The following is a 15,945-nucleotide window of genomic DNA, read 5'->3' as shown; positions in this document are numbered from 1 at the left end:
GAAATGTGGTTTTCTTTTCATGGTGGTCCCTTCTGAAAGGCCTTTATGCTCTGTTAGTTTGCAGGAATGAGGATTGTTTGTGGATCCTCTTTGTGGTGGTGTGGAGGGCTGGCAGGTGCTGTGGCCCATGGCTGTGTGTGGTACTATGCATGGGCAGGCTGCTCTGCTCCCTGAAGAAGCTGAAATCTTTTCTTAACTTCATCAAAAATAAGTTTCAACTGGTTCTAGTGATGACTGAGTTTTCATATTGATGTTTGAGCTGGGCATTTCTTTGCCCTCATTTCTATTCCCACTAGTAAATATTATTTTAAAATGTGACAGATCTGAATTTCTGTCATCTGCTTTCTCCTTTCTGCCTTTGCCAAAGTGAATAATTCCTCACCCACTTCACACCAAGAAAGGGTAAAGAGTAGAAGGGAAGAGGCACAGCGAGTAGTGCTGCCAATCTGATCAGGAAAACAGAACGTGTCCATGTCCCAAATAGGGGCTGAAATACTCTCGCTGCCTTTTTGGGCTTGGCTCTACCACTGAAAGGCAGAAGCCTTGTTTAAAACTTGTCAGTGTTCACTGTGAAGTTTAAAAAACTTTTTGGGGACACTAGTAAAGTCCTTTTGTTTTCTAACTGAAATGATTCCTGTCCTGCCAGCTGTCAGACTGCCTCTCTCTCTCTGTTTTTTTTTTTTTTTAAGAGTGTCTTGTAACAGCAGAATAGACAACCCTGGGGAGGAGCAGCAGCCTGTAGCCATTGCCCTGTTCCTGGAGAGAGAGGGTTTTTAATGTGTTTGGGCACATATTGAGCCAGAGCCAAATCAGCAACGCAGCGACTCATCCTGCCCTGATGTCACCAGGATCAGCAGGGAGGGCTTTGGTCACCCTGTTAGGAAGAGCAAATGCAATAAGCTGGAGTTGCTGCCTCCCCTTGTAGAGTTCTTGCTGTTAAACACGTTTCTGGCTCTGTAATGGCGTGTTAATTATGTACTTGTTCCAGTGGTTCTTGCCTGTCCCATCCTCATTTAAAAATCTGGCTGATGGTGCTTTGCTACCATTTCCCATGGGATGTGGTGAGGAAAGGATTATCATTTCCTGGGGAAAGCTGTAACTGTTTTCAGACTTAAAACTGATCATCTACAGACATGTTAGTCCTTCCCTGAGCAGTCTGTGGGGCTGCTTAGTAAAACAGGGGAATATAACAGTAAATCTTGGTGATTCTTGCTTGGTGCATTCCCTTCCCATGGCTCAGAAATGGACACACATCACTGCTTTTGCTCCCTTAATAAGGAAACCAAACCAAAAATTGGAAAGGTGAAGTTGTCAGAAATACTGAAGTGTCACTGAAGTTCACTTGGATCTTGTTACTCTTTCCCCTTCCTCTCCCAGAGGTTATTGTCTAAGGTCAGGAAGCAGCTTAGTAGCAGATTTGGGAATAAAATCCAAATTTCTGCCGTGCCCCCTATTCCACTCCATCCATCTACAACTGTGATTAGCTGACTGGGGAAAGATGATGTTTGCCATGTCACTAAGGGGTTATAAATGGAATAAATTCAGTGAATGAGCTCAGGGGGAACCTACAGACCTGTGTAAGAGTGAACTTCCAGAAAAACCCAACAAAACAACCCACAACCAAACAAAAAACAACAGATGTGTTTGATGATGGCAGAATCAGAAGGAGGGGGAGACAGCACACCACCAAGGGAGCTCAGTGTTAGACAAGATCCAGCCCTTCAGTTGGTGGTGAGGGCCCCTTTGAGCACAGGCACTGCAGCAGGAGCCATGAGTGTCCTCGTGACCCTGATCTCACTAAAGGGATGAATCTGAAATAAAACATGAATCCTTCCTTCTTTTTTGGGAAGATAGGGTTTACTTTTTTTTTTTTTTTTAATTTTTAAATCCATATTCCATCAGGCATAGGGAATCCATGAGGGTCACTAAGGAAATATTGAACAGAGAGGCAGCTGCTCCATCTTATGTGCTCAGAGTCGGGACCATTTGGATGTATTAAATATCCATAACTATTCTGCCATTTATCATAGTTTCTTCCAGCAGAAGAGTACAGGGAATGTAGAGGAAGGAGAAGGTTTAGGTGGCATGTGCTGTACCTCCAAAGAGATTACTAGATGTATTCTGCTCTCCCTCGCTCTACAAACCTTGTGGAAAAATTGCCAGCACAGTTTGTAAGCCCACAGGATGTTTGCTTTGCAGGGAGACAGGAGGTCTCCTCCTTCCCTCGGGACTGCCTCGCAGTCAGCTATGGAGAAGCCGAGTGTAATTCTGTGCTCCTGCCTTTTTTCCCAACCCTTCCCTTACATTGGGAAGGAAATTTGCTTGCGTTGATCTAGACCAGAATTATTCATGTCTGAGAACTTCTTACACAGCCCCTAACGATGATTCATGGCTTTGTATAAACAGTAATGAGCAGGAGATAGTTACCCTTACGAAACCTTTTAGTGTGCAAGCATAAATATCTCCTGGTAAAAAACTTAATTTAGGAGGGAAATGATGACATTCTTATGCCTAGTGCCTCAAAATATAAGCTGCTGTTGTCTTACTTCAAAGTCTGCACCACTTTAATTAAGAGTCATCATTTAGTTGGTGTTAGTGGAGTACTGAATTACAGCGCTGCCTCGGAACTCCTACCAGGAATCCAGGTGTTATCCAGAGCACTGTATGATCAGAGTAATAAATGACAGTCTTGCTGGGATGCAGCACAAGACAAAGTGGATGCACGGAAGGAACGACAGCGCAGCGATAACAGATTGAATTACTCTTGCTTCCTGCCCCGTCGCCGTGCCAGGATGGCCTCCCGTAGGTGTAGCAGCCAGGCTGATTTATTAGGAGGAATCTGGCCCACTGAAGAGCTCAGAAAGTGCTGTAAAATTGTAGTTAAAACCAGCAGTAGGAGGCGAGGAAGCTGTTGAGAAAGACCCTCAATACGTATGAACAGCAATATCTGATTCCTGCTCTGAAGGACTGGAATGTCTGGGCGAATTTACCGGAGAATCGCTCGCGGGGATAAACGCTGCTGACAGCCGGGCTGTACGTGGCTCCCAGATGGACGTGTCCTGTCTGCTTCTCTCGCTTCATAGGTTTGTGTCCTCAGTCTGCTGACAGCCTCCTCTTGGGGCCCAGCCCTTTAAAAGTGTGTTTTGTCACGGTCTATCAAGCTTCTGCTACACTCGGGTCACCACAACTCTGCTCTTTCCTTTATGCTCTTCTCCGTGTTGACTCAGGGCCTCATCCTCCCTCTCTGGCCGCCCATCCTCTCATTCCCCACCCCAGTTCTTAACCTGGGGTTCTGCCCTCTGGAAACACCAGCCCCACCCAATCCAAGAGTCGGGTCTGGCGTCTCCCCATCCTTCTGTCCTGCACAGCAGGGTTCATGCTCAGCATGTACCCACACCAGGGTGCTGGTGGCTGCTGCACAGTGGGGTCACATTGGGGGATACAGAACATATGGGCATCCTGGGCCACTGGGGTGGTTTTCCAGTTTCGCACATTCTCATATGTGTATTTAACAGCCCTTGCTCTTGTTGGTCCTTGGGTTTGCAGACATTATCACTGAGTCAGTGTGTGTAGGAATGTCATCGAGCAAAACCTGCCTTCCCTGACTCTCTCACTGCAGCCTGTGGGTGTTGTTGGCTCTTGGCACAGTGTTGTCTCACAGATGAATCGAAGCACATACCTTGGCATCCGTGTGCAGTGAGTCAGTCCCAGCATCCCTGGGCACAAGGGAGGGATTCTTGTGGAGCGCTTGGCTTTCCTCCCACATCCTCATCCATGGCTGTGCATGATCCGTCCTTCACTGGGCTGCGATCGCGCTGGAGTTGGAGGGGAGCCTGCCTTGGATTTCCTGCCTTCCTGTCGAATCTATGCCCCATGTGGGAGGCATTTTCCTTCCTAACAGAGGTTATGGTCCATCCCACGGAGCAGCATGTGCTGGTTTGTGCTGTTTTGGGGAGAGCATCACGGTGTGGCTCCTCGCTGAGGTTGTGTATGTGCTGCTTACAGCTCTGCTGTTTGTCTGTTCCAGGTGTTTACTGATGGTGTAACTCCTTGGAGTATCTCCAGTCACTGCAGTGCCCTGTGTTTGATAAGGGAGCTTAATGGGCTTGACAGGATCAAAGCATTTTCATGGTGAAATGATTATAGCTTATTCTGAAAGTGGATTTCCTCCTTCTTTATTCATTGTCCCTCTTCAAACAAACTCAGGCTATTAAAATATATTCTTCTGGAGGACACACAGGAAGGGGAGGCAAGGATGTCAATGTGCTTTGAAAAAAAAACACCCAACACATTTCTTACTTTGGAAGAGTGTAGAAAGTGGAATTATTTTGCTTTCAAAAATATATCTCCTTGCAGATACGGTTTAGCTGGGAAAACAGACCCAGCAGTATCTATATTTGCTGTTTTGTTCACATATAGGATACTGTGTTTTCCAAAGAATACAGTAGTACTCATGTACATAAATAACCACCCAGAGAGCCTTTTCCAGTGGTGACCTGACCAACACATGGAGGACGCCAGATTGTCTGTGGGTGAATAGTGGCACTTATACCACCAAAGCTTGGAAAATATTGTGTATTGTTAGTGTTTGCAGGGTTGGGAGCGTGTTTTTTTCAGCATTTCTCCATTGGGGAATGTAGTTTGGACCTGTCCCAATCCACACTTGACTTCCATATGTTTTCTGGTGTCAGTTGTATCAGTTCTTGAATCTACAAATATAAAGAGTGAGCTGTGCTCCCAGCTGACCTGATAATGTAGGAACCAATTGGCCAGGTATTTCTCCCTCCAAAGCCCTGCTGTGTTTGGCTGTGCAGAGGAGGGATTCAGCAGGTGGGGGCTGTTGCTGTGCAATGAGGAGCAGTTTTGTGGCGCAAGGGGCTGATGTGACTGTGCCGTGTTTCCTGTCCCCAGAGCTGCACTGACGTAGTGCTTTGTGTGCAGTGCTGTGACCTCGCTCAAAAAACTCATCCAGATGGAAAATGACCCTTCGAAAAACAAGGGTTTCACAACTTATTGTCCTGGTCTGCTTGTGCTAACACAGTCACACGTGGGGCTGCCAGAATATCTGGGGATGGCACATTGAAGTGAGGGGGCACAACTACCTGGGGCATCACTGCCCCAAACTCTTCACTCATTGTCCAGAGCGGGGGAGTTTGCAGGAGCAACTGCAATAAAATTCCTTGCTGGACTTGGACTTGCCTGATCATCACAGAATATTATATGCCCAGTGTGCTGCAGTGTACAAAAAACTTTGGGGGTTGGTTTTTACTCACCTGTGTAGCTCAATTTCTAGGAATCTCTTTCTCTGAAGGTTTCTCAGGGTTCCTAGAAATGTAGACAGCTCATTGTGCCCAGTGTGCTCACTGCTGTGCTCTGGTTTCAAGAGGGGGCAACAAAAAAGGCACTGCCTTGTCCTCAGATAAGAAGAAAGTGGTTAAAAATACTGTGAAGAACAGAAATACCTAACTCCTTAAATACCATGTCTTATAAATCTCACCCTCCCTGGCTCTCTGTGCTGCACATTCTGGCCATTTCATTTATAGGATAATTAAGGGATTTACCTTTTAAAGGTCTTGGGTTTGTTTTCACATCTAACCATTCCAGCAGCTAGGTGTGAGCCAAAGGATTTGCAGGCAGCAAACAGCCTACGTGAGCTGCATTTACTGGAGGGAGGGAGGGAGGGAGAGGGACTTTCCTTCTCCTGTGTATTGTGGGAGGCAGGAGCTGGGGGCTCTGGGAAGGCTGGAGGACAGCTCTGGAACAGGAGTGTCCTGCCTATGTGGCAGGAGATCTGCGTTAAAGAGCTGTCCACATCTGTCCTCTGATGCATGAGGAGCACACGTGTCAAGAAACAATGCAAATTAGAAAGTCAGAGTGCGTGGGTTGACCAGATGGCTTTTATCAGCCAAAATGAACCTGGTTTTTCCTTTCTCTCTCTCCTTCTCCTCCAGAAGCCCTTCAGAGACCGGTAGTGTCAGACTTTGAGCCCCAAGGTCTGAGCGAAGCAGCTCGCTGGAACTCCAAGGAAAACCTTCTGTCCTGCCCTAGTGAAAATGATCCCCATCTCTTTGTTGCACTGTATGATTTTGTGGCGAGTGGGGACAACACTCTCAGCATAACTAAAGGTAAGGTTACTGGGCAGAATGGCACTGAGAATGTGTGAGAAGGCACAGGAAGAAAAGTCACAGTGAAATAACTGAGTTATACACTAAACCCTATGGAATTGTTTTTTACTGTGAGGATTCTTTTTAAACAAATACAAGTATTTCACAGAATCATAACCTTTTTAAAGGTTAAAACTGTTTTGTTTGGGTTTTTTTGTTGTTGCATTGAACGAGAAACTGTTTCTCAAAACTAAGGTCTCCATTAGGAGCAAGAATCTGAACTGAGAAATTAAACTAAGCAAGAACCACTGGAGCTGGCCTCTACTTTCATAGTTCTCCAAAACACAGTCCCTGTATGACAAATGACTGTGTATGTAGGTATAAGGACCAGAAGGATTGAGTAAGAAAACACTACATGTACTCCAAGTTACGTCTACTTACCTTGCTAATTGAAATTACTTTTTAATTGTTTATCCACTCCAGTTCTCTCCTGGCTCCGTCAAACCAGCTCAGTTCAAATAAAATTTGCTGGATTGAGTTTTTAAGCTCAAGCAGTATTGGAGCTAGTGCAGAACTGCACGAGAGCCTGAAAATCTCCTGAAGCATGTGACTTTATTTGGCTTGGAGGGGTCCACTCAAGCTTGAAGAGAAACACATGCTCCCTGCTGAGTCAGATACCTCTTCTTCTAGGAGATTACTAGTGATCTGTTAGCCAGAAAGAACCTATCTTTGTCCTCAGCTGCCAGGTTTGCCATGTGTGAATACGTTTTCTGTTTTCCAAGGTGAAAAGCTCCGTGTCCTGGGCTACAATCACAACGGGGAGTGGTGCGAGGCCCAGACAAAGAACGGGCAGGGCTGGGTCCCCAGCAACTACATCACCCCCGTGAACAGTTTGGAGAAGCATTCCTGGTATCATGGCCCGGTGTCACGGAACGCTGCCGAGTACCTCCTGAGCAGTGGGATCAACGGGAGCTTCCTGGTGCGGGAGAGCGAGAGCAGCCCGGGCCAGAGATCCATTTCCCTGCGGTACGAGGGAAGGGTGTACCACTACCGGATAAACACCGCCTCCGACGGCAAGGTAGGCTCCAGGACATCCAAACCCTGAGGGAAAACCGGGCTGGGATGCTTTTGTCCGCTGACTGCACGAGGTCAAACAGCAGCAATTGAGCTGAGCAGCTCTGAACCCTGAGCACAGCGTTTGTCATCTGTAGTTACAGTAAACTCTGAGATTCTGACGTGGCCGGGGCAAAACACTTTTACTCCTTTAGCAAACTGTGGTGTAATACAGCTCAGCAGTGAAACAGTTTAAGGTAGAAGATACCAGAGTTACATCAGAGCTGAATGTAATGGAGATCATTAATAAGAGATTCTGAGGATGAATTCTTGTCCCTTATGTTCAAAAGAGAATCTGTTTGACTGCCAAATAGAAAAGTCAGCACCTGTTGCTGTAATTATTACAGTAATCCTGTAAATATTAGGGACAGAATGCTTTTGAGCTATTCTGCAGTATTTTTAACTACTGTTTTGATTTCTCTACAGTATTTCAGCGTGATCATTGGAGACGGGTAGGCACTTTCACTTTTATATGGGCTGTGTCCCTAGTTCCTTCATTTTTTCCCTAGATTGTTGTGTGCTGTAGCAGTGTTGCAATGCCGTGCTTTGTGGATGCTGCAGAGAAATGTTAGCATAAAAGTGTAGTTTTCCACAGATTTTTGTTTGAATTTCATGGAAACATTTCTACTGGCATTGGATTTTGGAAAACGTTTTTTAAAAAATCTGGTTTAAGCAGTGTCTCTTTAGATCCTGTGCAGAAGTTGAAGTGTGGGTCTGGAGCATGGCTGCTGAGGCTCTTCTTGCCAGCATCTAATAGATGACAGATTCTGTGCCATTAAATCACTTCAAAAGAAAAAACTAGAAATAATCAAGCACAGTAGTGGCCCACTGTGCCCAATTTTCCCTTGTCCTGTGAGAGCTTCACTCTTCTTACAGCAATACTGCCAGCAAAATCTTTAGTGTGAAAACATAGGGAACCAGTACATCACATTCCTTATTTCTCAGAAACCTTTAATAAGATAAACAGATTTTATTCAGTGATGAAATACTTTTTGCCTGCTTTAGCAAACAGGTTGTAATTGAGACAATTCTGACCATGTTATTTAAGGCAACGTGTTTCCAAGTTACAGTGCTTTGATTCTTCCTTTTCCCTCCCATGTAGACACACTCTGTGGTCAGCATCAGCACTGTGGCGTGCAGCATACTTGAAGGGCTACATGGCAATCTGGAATAATATTATTCCTCCTCCTGTCTCTGTAGCTGATAGTCCCTCTATTCCCATAGATGCTGGCAGATGAGCAGTGTTCACATGTGAATGTTTTGAACCGAATCCTCCTTCGGTTGGTGTAAATAAACACGTGTCCGTGAGGAGAGAGCACATGTTCTCCATTTGAGCTGTTAAAAGGGTTTGGCATGTGAGGGCTTTCATCCCAGCAGAGCTGTTTTTATCCCAGAAACACAGTTCTGCAGAGCTACAATAATCCATTCAGGTCTGTATTAGCCAGGTTAACTGTTCATTTCCCACTAAGTTGTTTGAATTGGTGTTTTTGAGAAAAGGTGCAGGTCGGAACAATGCACTGCAGCTCATGGTGGCTGGAAATGCTAAACTGAGCAGCAGTGGCTGAGAGAGCTGTGGCTTTTGTGCTTCACCTCTGCATGCAGGGGCAAGTGAAGAGGTACCACAGTCCTCCTGGTGTTGTGCCAAGTGCCAGCATCCCTGCAGAAGGGGCAGTTTGCCATGTCCATGCATCATGGGCTGCAGTTTGCAGCCTGGCGTGTTAAACCCCATCGTTTTCAATTTGTGTTAATGAGCCGGGCAGTGAATTGTGACAGCTTAGTGCCAGATGTGCTGCCCACTCTACTGCTGGGCTGGGGGACACTGAGCTCTTCCAACACACTGTCCCTGGCTGTCAAAGCTGAGGAGCTGGGGGGAGAAGCAGCCAATATCCCTGTTTGTCCCTCTGCGGAATGGAGGCTGCTGGAGCAGGTTCCTGCTCTGAGCTGCTCGTGTCACACTCAGTTACCAGCTTTGCAGCAGAGCGTGGCTGTGCCAAAGGAAAGCTCTTACCTTCACTGCCCTGAGCACCTGGGGCCTCCCCAGCCTGCTGTATCATTAGCCAGCCTGTCCAGGGAATTTAATGTCTGCAAGTTCTCCAGTAAGGATGAATGGCTTTGGTGGGATCATATCCTTTGCCTGAGAGAACATGCTTTAGGAAAAAGAGGTGTTAGAGGAATGTGTGTCCTGCATTGCACAACCTTACCCAGGCTTTGTCTGGAGGGAAGTTGAAGGGACTAGGAAGAGATCAGAGGTTTGTTTGTCTTAACTTTAGTACTGGTGATACCGAATGCATTGGGCTTCAACAACTTCTCCAGGATTTTTTACTTTATTTCCCATTTGAATGGGTCATATTCTTCCGGACCACCTTCTAATGTTTTGTTTTGTTGGTTGGGGTTTTTTTTAAGGAAGGTATTAAAAGTGAGCTTGCTTGATTTGGCTGGCACAGTGCAGCCAGTCATCTGGTAAACCACTTCCGTGGTACAGAGGACTTGGTTTTCCTGACTTGATAGTACTTGAGGCAAAGCCTCCTATTGAGTAACCAACTGAATAAACAGCCTTGCCCAGCTAGTTCTTCAAATCCTGCTGTCTTCAGCATTTAAGGAATCAGGATTCGTGTCCTGCTTGAGTCTCTTGGACCCTCCAATGGCTGAACTCAGATGCAGACTCACTCCTTTATCAGGGACCTTTATGGATTTTTTTTGGTGTGGATGTCCTCCATCCTGATGCAGGTTTTCTCTGAAACCTTTGGCCATTTATTTAGCCTCTTCTCCTTCTATAACAAGATCATGTAATCTGTCACACTAAATACAGATATCTCCAATTCTTATGAGATATAAGCTGTCATAAAACCATGGGCAGCTTCCTTCTCCGTGCTTCTCTAATACTTCCAAGTAATCCTGGAGTTCAGCTTTCTCTACATCCATATTTTTAGATTTTAATCCTCGGTGTAACATGTAAACTGCTCATACCACTGCAAGTACTTCAAGTTGTTCCCAAACAGGCATGGCTTGTTTTAAATTGTGGTTGTACCAGCTAATGCTTGGTCGCTCGCACCAAGCAGCTGTGAAAGCCTCTTATGTTGTCATTTTTCTGTTTTCAGAACATCTGTTATTAGGTGATTTCACCTCACTGACCATGCAAAGTGTTGTGGGGGTTTGGAGGGGTTTTTTTTTTGTTTGGGGCTTTTTTTTTTTTTTTTTTAGCTGTGGTGTTGGAATGAGGTTTGGTCACTTTACCAAAACAATATCCAACTCATTTTGGTAGAGGGTTGTGAACATGCTCCCCAGGAGGATACCTTTATTTTCTAGATTTAAAATTTCCCCCAGAGTTTTTTTTTATCAGCATCTGTAGCAAAAGAAAAACAAGAGTGAAGGGAAAGTAGATTTCTCCAGACCAGGGTGTAAAACCCTCCACTCTGAGTGTCCTTGCACATCAAAAAACCTTTAACAAGGGCTGTGATTTCCCACCACTGGCGAGGTAGGTTTCTACAGCATAGCTGCCTTTTTTGGATGACAAATGCTATTTAGTGTTCACTTCCCAGAACCCTTACAGGGGCCCTTGTTGTGTTACAAAGGCCATAGCTGGAAAGCCAATGGCCTCCCTGTACCTTGCAGTCTAACTGTGGCTGATCTGCGAGGTCGTTCACTGCTGTGTTTGTTTTCCCCTTTCCCGGTTACAGTGTGCCTGAGCTGAGCATTTTACCTTTCTGCAGCTCTTCCAAATAAGTCCATGACACACATAGATTATCAGCTTTTGCCAATTCTAACCATAATAGTCACTGGACATACATAAGTTTGTGGCTCATCCTCATAAACCTGAGTAGGGATGTGGGCAAGCAGGATGCTGAGGGGGAGAGGCACTTTCATCCATCACTCCTCCTTCTTGGATGATAGAACTGCTCTTTTCCCTCACCTTTTCTTGCATGTAGTGCCTGTGCTCCCATATGCTTCAGAATATTTCTTCTCATTCTCCTTATGAGTTTGTATAGTAAACAGATGCCTGCAAAGGAGGTGTATCCATACAGGAATTGCCAGTCTCCAGTACAAAGACTTTATTTGAGTTTGAGGGGGATTTTGTCCCTCCCTGCACACCTTTTTTTCTCCCTCTTGCAAATGCATCTCCCTTTTCTGTTAGACATATTTGCTTATTGCTGAAAGTTCACTGGTGCATCTTCTTTTTCCATCCAGCAATTCTGTCCAGGTGGAAGAGACAGAATTTGACCCTAAGCCTGGGATTTTTGGATGCCTGGCAGCTCCGTCAACTTCCCAGCCTCCTGAAATCCCTGACAGATGGCCACTGCACATGCAGAACCTGTTGAGTGCATATCCAACAATTCAGAGGCATTTGAGAAGTTTGATCATAGCTATTGGCATGTGATATGAGCAGTAGGAATAGTGTGTGGACTGGACAGAAATTTGGGTGGCCAGCATGGTGCTGCTCTTCCTGCGAGTCTGTCCCTTGCCAGACCTTGGTCCTTTGTGAGAAATGGAGCTCTTCCATCTTCTGTGTCCAGCATAGGCAAAGTGCACTCTGATACAAAGATTTCTCCTCTCCTTCAGGTGTAACCAGCATCACTTTTCAAATAATTGAATCCCTAGCTTTTGTCACCTTGCCTGGCAGAAGGCTGGGCTTGAGGATGAAAATTGGAGATAGTTTCCCTCTGGTGGGAGGGAGTCACTTGTCTGTTATCTTTACTAGGATTTTAGGCTTAAAATGGATCTTCTGTATAAATGTTAAGAAGGTAACAAATATGGGTTATCATGCCTCGCAGCAGGTTTTCATTCAGTGGTAATGATTTTACTTCTGTGCTATCGATCAGTGCCCATCAAAAGGACAGAGCAGACCAGCTCCCTGATTTCATGCTAATGCTCTGCAGAAGCTTAGGAAAAAGCAGGGAAACCTCCATTTTGCCAAGGACACTTCAAGGAGGAAATGTCATAACCTGAATAGAAATAGTGAAATTGAGACACTGAGGCTGACAACCCCCCCCACTCTCCAGGAAATGTCCCACAATGTTTACTGACCAGCCTTTTGAAAAGAGACACCTCAAGCAGCAGCATGTCAGTCTGGTGCTATTTGCAGTCGTTCCTCCTGTTTTGTTTTGGCGAAGTGCATGTATTTTCTCCTGAATCGATGCCTTTCCCATGTAAGCAGTGACTGTTCTGGGCTCTGGAGCTGGTTGCAAGACCTTGTGGAGCTCATAGTTCTTGCAGCTTGAGTAGAAGCAGCGCAACACTCCGCTTTCACAATTTTGCGATGCGGTTTCTACGTATGAGCGTATTCCTACCGCAGCGTGCGTTACCTGAACGAGTTTTCTGTGTCTCTTTGCTTCCCAGCTGTATGTGTCTTCAGAGAGCCGCTTCAACACCTTGGCAGAGTTGGTCCACCACCACTCCACCGTGGCAGATGGGCTCATCACCACCCTGCACTACCCGGCGCCCAAGCGCAACAAGCCCACGATCTACGGCGTGTCCCCCAACTACGACAAGTGGGAGATCGAGAGAACCGACATCACCATGAAGCACAAGCTGGGTGGAGGGCAGTATGGAGAGGTGTATGAAGGAGTCTGGAAGAAGTACAACCTCACAGTGGCTGTGAAGACTCTAAAGGTAGGACTCAATCTCGGAACGTTCCCAGCAGGAAGCGCGAGTTCGGGGTGTCTGCCCTGCCCTTAGCCCTGGTTAGAAATTTGGGTTGATGTTGGGCCTTCCTTTGTGTGCTGCAGGCTTGGAATAGTTAATTTCTGAAAGAGCTTGATCCTACTACGTTTTATGCGATGCGTGAAACACTCATATATAAACAAAGGAGGATGTTAACAGCACAGTTTTTACTTCAGAATGGATGAAACCTTAGAAAAGTAAATAGTGCCGTGGTGTCTCGCATTCAGGGTGTGGTAAAGGTGAGCTGTTCACGGATGAACACACCAGCACAATCTGGTGTGTTAAGGAAAATTGTGGATTATGAGTCAGTCAACACAAAATTCAAAGGCTGTGCTTCAGGGAGGCTTTACATGTTTTGATTTTCTGTCTTATGTGGCGTCTCTCCCAAAAGACAAGCTCCCTGTGTACCTGGAAGTCTTAAGCAATTGTTCACAGCTGCTTCTGATCGAAACACACAAGAGGAGGAAAAAGGGTATCCAAGCTAAGATGTATTAAAATTCATAAGTGGCTTTAATGAAGAACTGGATAATCAGTTCTGCTGCTGGCTCTGCTCCCTGATTTCTGTGTCTTGGTTTCCTTGTCTCTTGAAATGCAAATAGTGCTCTGTGAGTTCATAAGGTCATTGCTTAATTCATCTATGTTTATAAAACTGTCTTGAGATCTTCTGGCACCATCTGCACACATTGCATTTGATTGCTTAATAGGAGTTTATGCGAACTTGACACCATGTTCTTTCTCCTCGAATGGGGACGTGGTTTGGTCTTGCAGAAACAAACAGAACAGGGGTTTTTGTTTGTTTCTTTTTGGTTTTTTTGCAGTGGAATTTTTGAAGTGGAGAGAACTGTGTAGAAGCTTTAGTGCCAGGGGAAGAACCTTTCCTTGATTTCGGGAAAATATTTCATCCTTACTCTCTGAGCAGTGGCTGCCTTAGTACTTCTGGGTTGCTATGGCTGCAGAAAGTATTTTCATTTTGGCCTTTTTTGTACTCTGGAGGCTCCTGCTGTTGCTCCCAGCGGGGGAGTCCAAGTGCTGCTTGCACAGGGAGCGAGTGACATCTAGTGTTGTCCCTGCTCGGGATCACTCGGGAGTGCTGCAGAGCAGGTGAGCTGGGATGTGACCAGGTTCAAGAAAACACCTCTTTTATATTGAGGAGAACTCAGTGCTTTCCTGGAACACTGCTTGATGTAACATCTTCCTGCTGTGAGCTGCAGTGTGAGGATTCCCGACGCCTTCAGACTTCTCATCCTGCTTTCATTCTCTTCTCTCTAAAACCCCTCAACAAAGACAAATTGTATGTTATCCCATCAAATCTGTTTGTGCAGAGGAGAAACCTTAATACAGACCATGGCTGTTTCAAATATATCAAATAAATATTTAATGAAACACTGCTAAAAGTGGTTCATAATGTAGCATGGAGCAGCATGTTCCACTGGGGAGTGTAAGAACAACCAAGAAGAGAGAGTTGAGAAACACTCCAACCTGCAATTATGCACGCTAAAACCATCCTTAAAAGCGAATTTATAATCCACCTTTTAAAATCCATTAGTGTTCTGCCTGACAGGTGGGATTATAGCTTTCTTCAAAGTTTTTGGAAACATTTTTAAATCACATTTATATCCCATTTCTACTGGGGAAAACAAGCCTTTCGCAGCTTCTGTGCAACCCTTCAGATGACTCATTTTATTTTCCTCTGAGAGAATATTTTTCAAAACTTTATATGACTCTTCTTGTTTCCTTCCCCATCTACTCCAGATCTCTCTGTAAGAAAAAGGGGAGGGCAGACTAAAAGAGAGAGGGGGAGAAAAGGTCCTTCCAGCATCTTTTTGAATAATGATGCTTATGAACACCCATTTGTTGTTCAGTTTTCTATCAAGTGTCTAAACATAGCTCATGGCTGGCACAGAACTCTAGAAGGAGGCAATTCAAGCAGCACACACTGTTCCTCAGACAGTGTTGTGGTGCTGAGATATTTCCCATTAAAATGCATCACTGGCAGCTCCACGAGTTGCACAGGACACATCAGTATTTATAAAGGACACACTCTGAATTTGTGTTTTTACCCCCAGTGTTGGAAAGAGGACACAAGGCAGGCAGTGGCTGCAGGAATGGGGCACAGAGCTCTGTGACCTGCACAGTGTTGGACCAAATTCATCCTGCTGTAACTGTGGCCACAGCGTGTTCTCCTGAGGGCCATTTAATGGCTGAACTGCTATGAGCTGGTCAGCTCAGCACATTTCTCACTGCACACCTTGAGTCTGCAGCCACTAGGACTGCTTCTGCTTTTTCTTTTTTTTTTTTTTTTTGTCTCTCCTTTTTTTTTTTTGTATTTTTTCCCCAGCAGAGAAACCTGTGTTCTAAATTAGACAACACACAACCCCAGTGTCCCTTAATGCCATGGCATGGCCCTGTGCTCTGCTAGGAAAATACTGTACAGCCAGAACTGTTTTATTTCTTCCAGTGGGAGCTGGAAGCCGGTTAAGGCTGGTCCTTTGCACGAGATCAGGTTTTCAGAGAGATCATTGTTACAGTGGTTCTCTGTATGTGTCCTTCCTATTAATTTGGTCACTCAGAGGTAGGAGATTTCAAACAGTGGAGCAACTATGCAGAGGAGAAACCTTCCAGGGTTTGTGTAGCATGAATAAGATCAAGGCGTATTTAGGGTAATTTTGCAACCTGGATTATTAACCCAGTTTCCTTTGCCAAAGAGAACAGTTTAAGGTCCTGCTCACAAGGACCTTTGGACTATTAGTTTTGACAGTGTGTTCAGAAAAATTGCAGCTGCCAATCAAGCTAATTGGCAATGAATAGTAAATGATTGAATGAAACTGTTGGAAAAATGTTCTCTGTGCTAACTGCAAAGCAGGGAGCTGGCTGGATCTCACCGTGGCAGCCCACTGTTATCATTCTCACCAGCAGCAGTAAATCCTTTCCAATCCTTCCTTAAAACACTTTGTCCATGTAGCCTGTCAACATTAATCCATCAATGAAAAAAAATATGGATATAGAAAGAAACATTGCTTTAGGAATAGATCTGTATTTTTTGCACCACTTTGAAACGACCTTCCGGCCA

General features: G+C 45.2%; 1 protein-coding gene across 4 annotated transcripts in view; it reads left to right on the top strand.

The window, feature by feature from the left end:
• ABL1 (ABL proto-oncogene 1, non-receptor tyrosine kinase) overlaps positions 1–15,945 on the top strand; it is a 78,170-nt gene that overhangs the window by 49,006 nt on the left and 13,219 nt on the right. For all 4 annotated transcript variants that reach the window (XM_018074193.3, XM_018074192.3, XM_029960509.1 and 1 more), the window contains 3 exons: positions 5,952–6,125; positions 6,887–7,182; positions 12,552–12,824. In XM_018074193.3, coding sequence (XP_017929682.1) covers positions 5,952–6,125; positions 6,887–7,182; positions 12,552–12,824 — 743 coding nt within the window. The remainder of the gene's footprint in view (positions 1–5,951; positions 6,126–6,886; positions 7,183–12,551; positions 12,825–15,945) is intronic.

This window comes from Manacus vitellinus, unplaced genomic scaffold (assembly GCF_001715985.3).
Source record: "Manacus vitellinus isolate BGI_N305 unplaced genomic scaffold, ASM171598v3 scaffold_27_pilon, whole genome shotgun sequence".
Lineage (NCBI taxonomy): Eukaryota > Metazoa > Chordata > Aves > Passeriformes > Pipridae > Manacus > Manacus vitellinus.
This window is presented reverse-complemented; position numbering and strand designations above follow the sequence as displayed.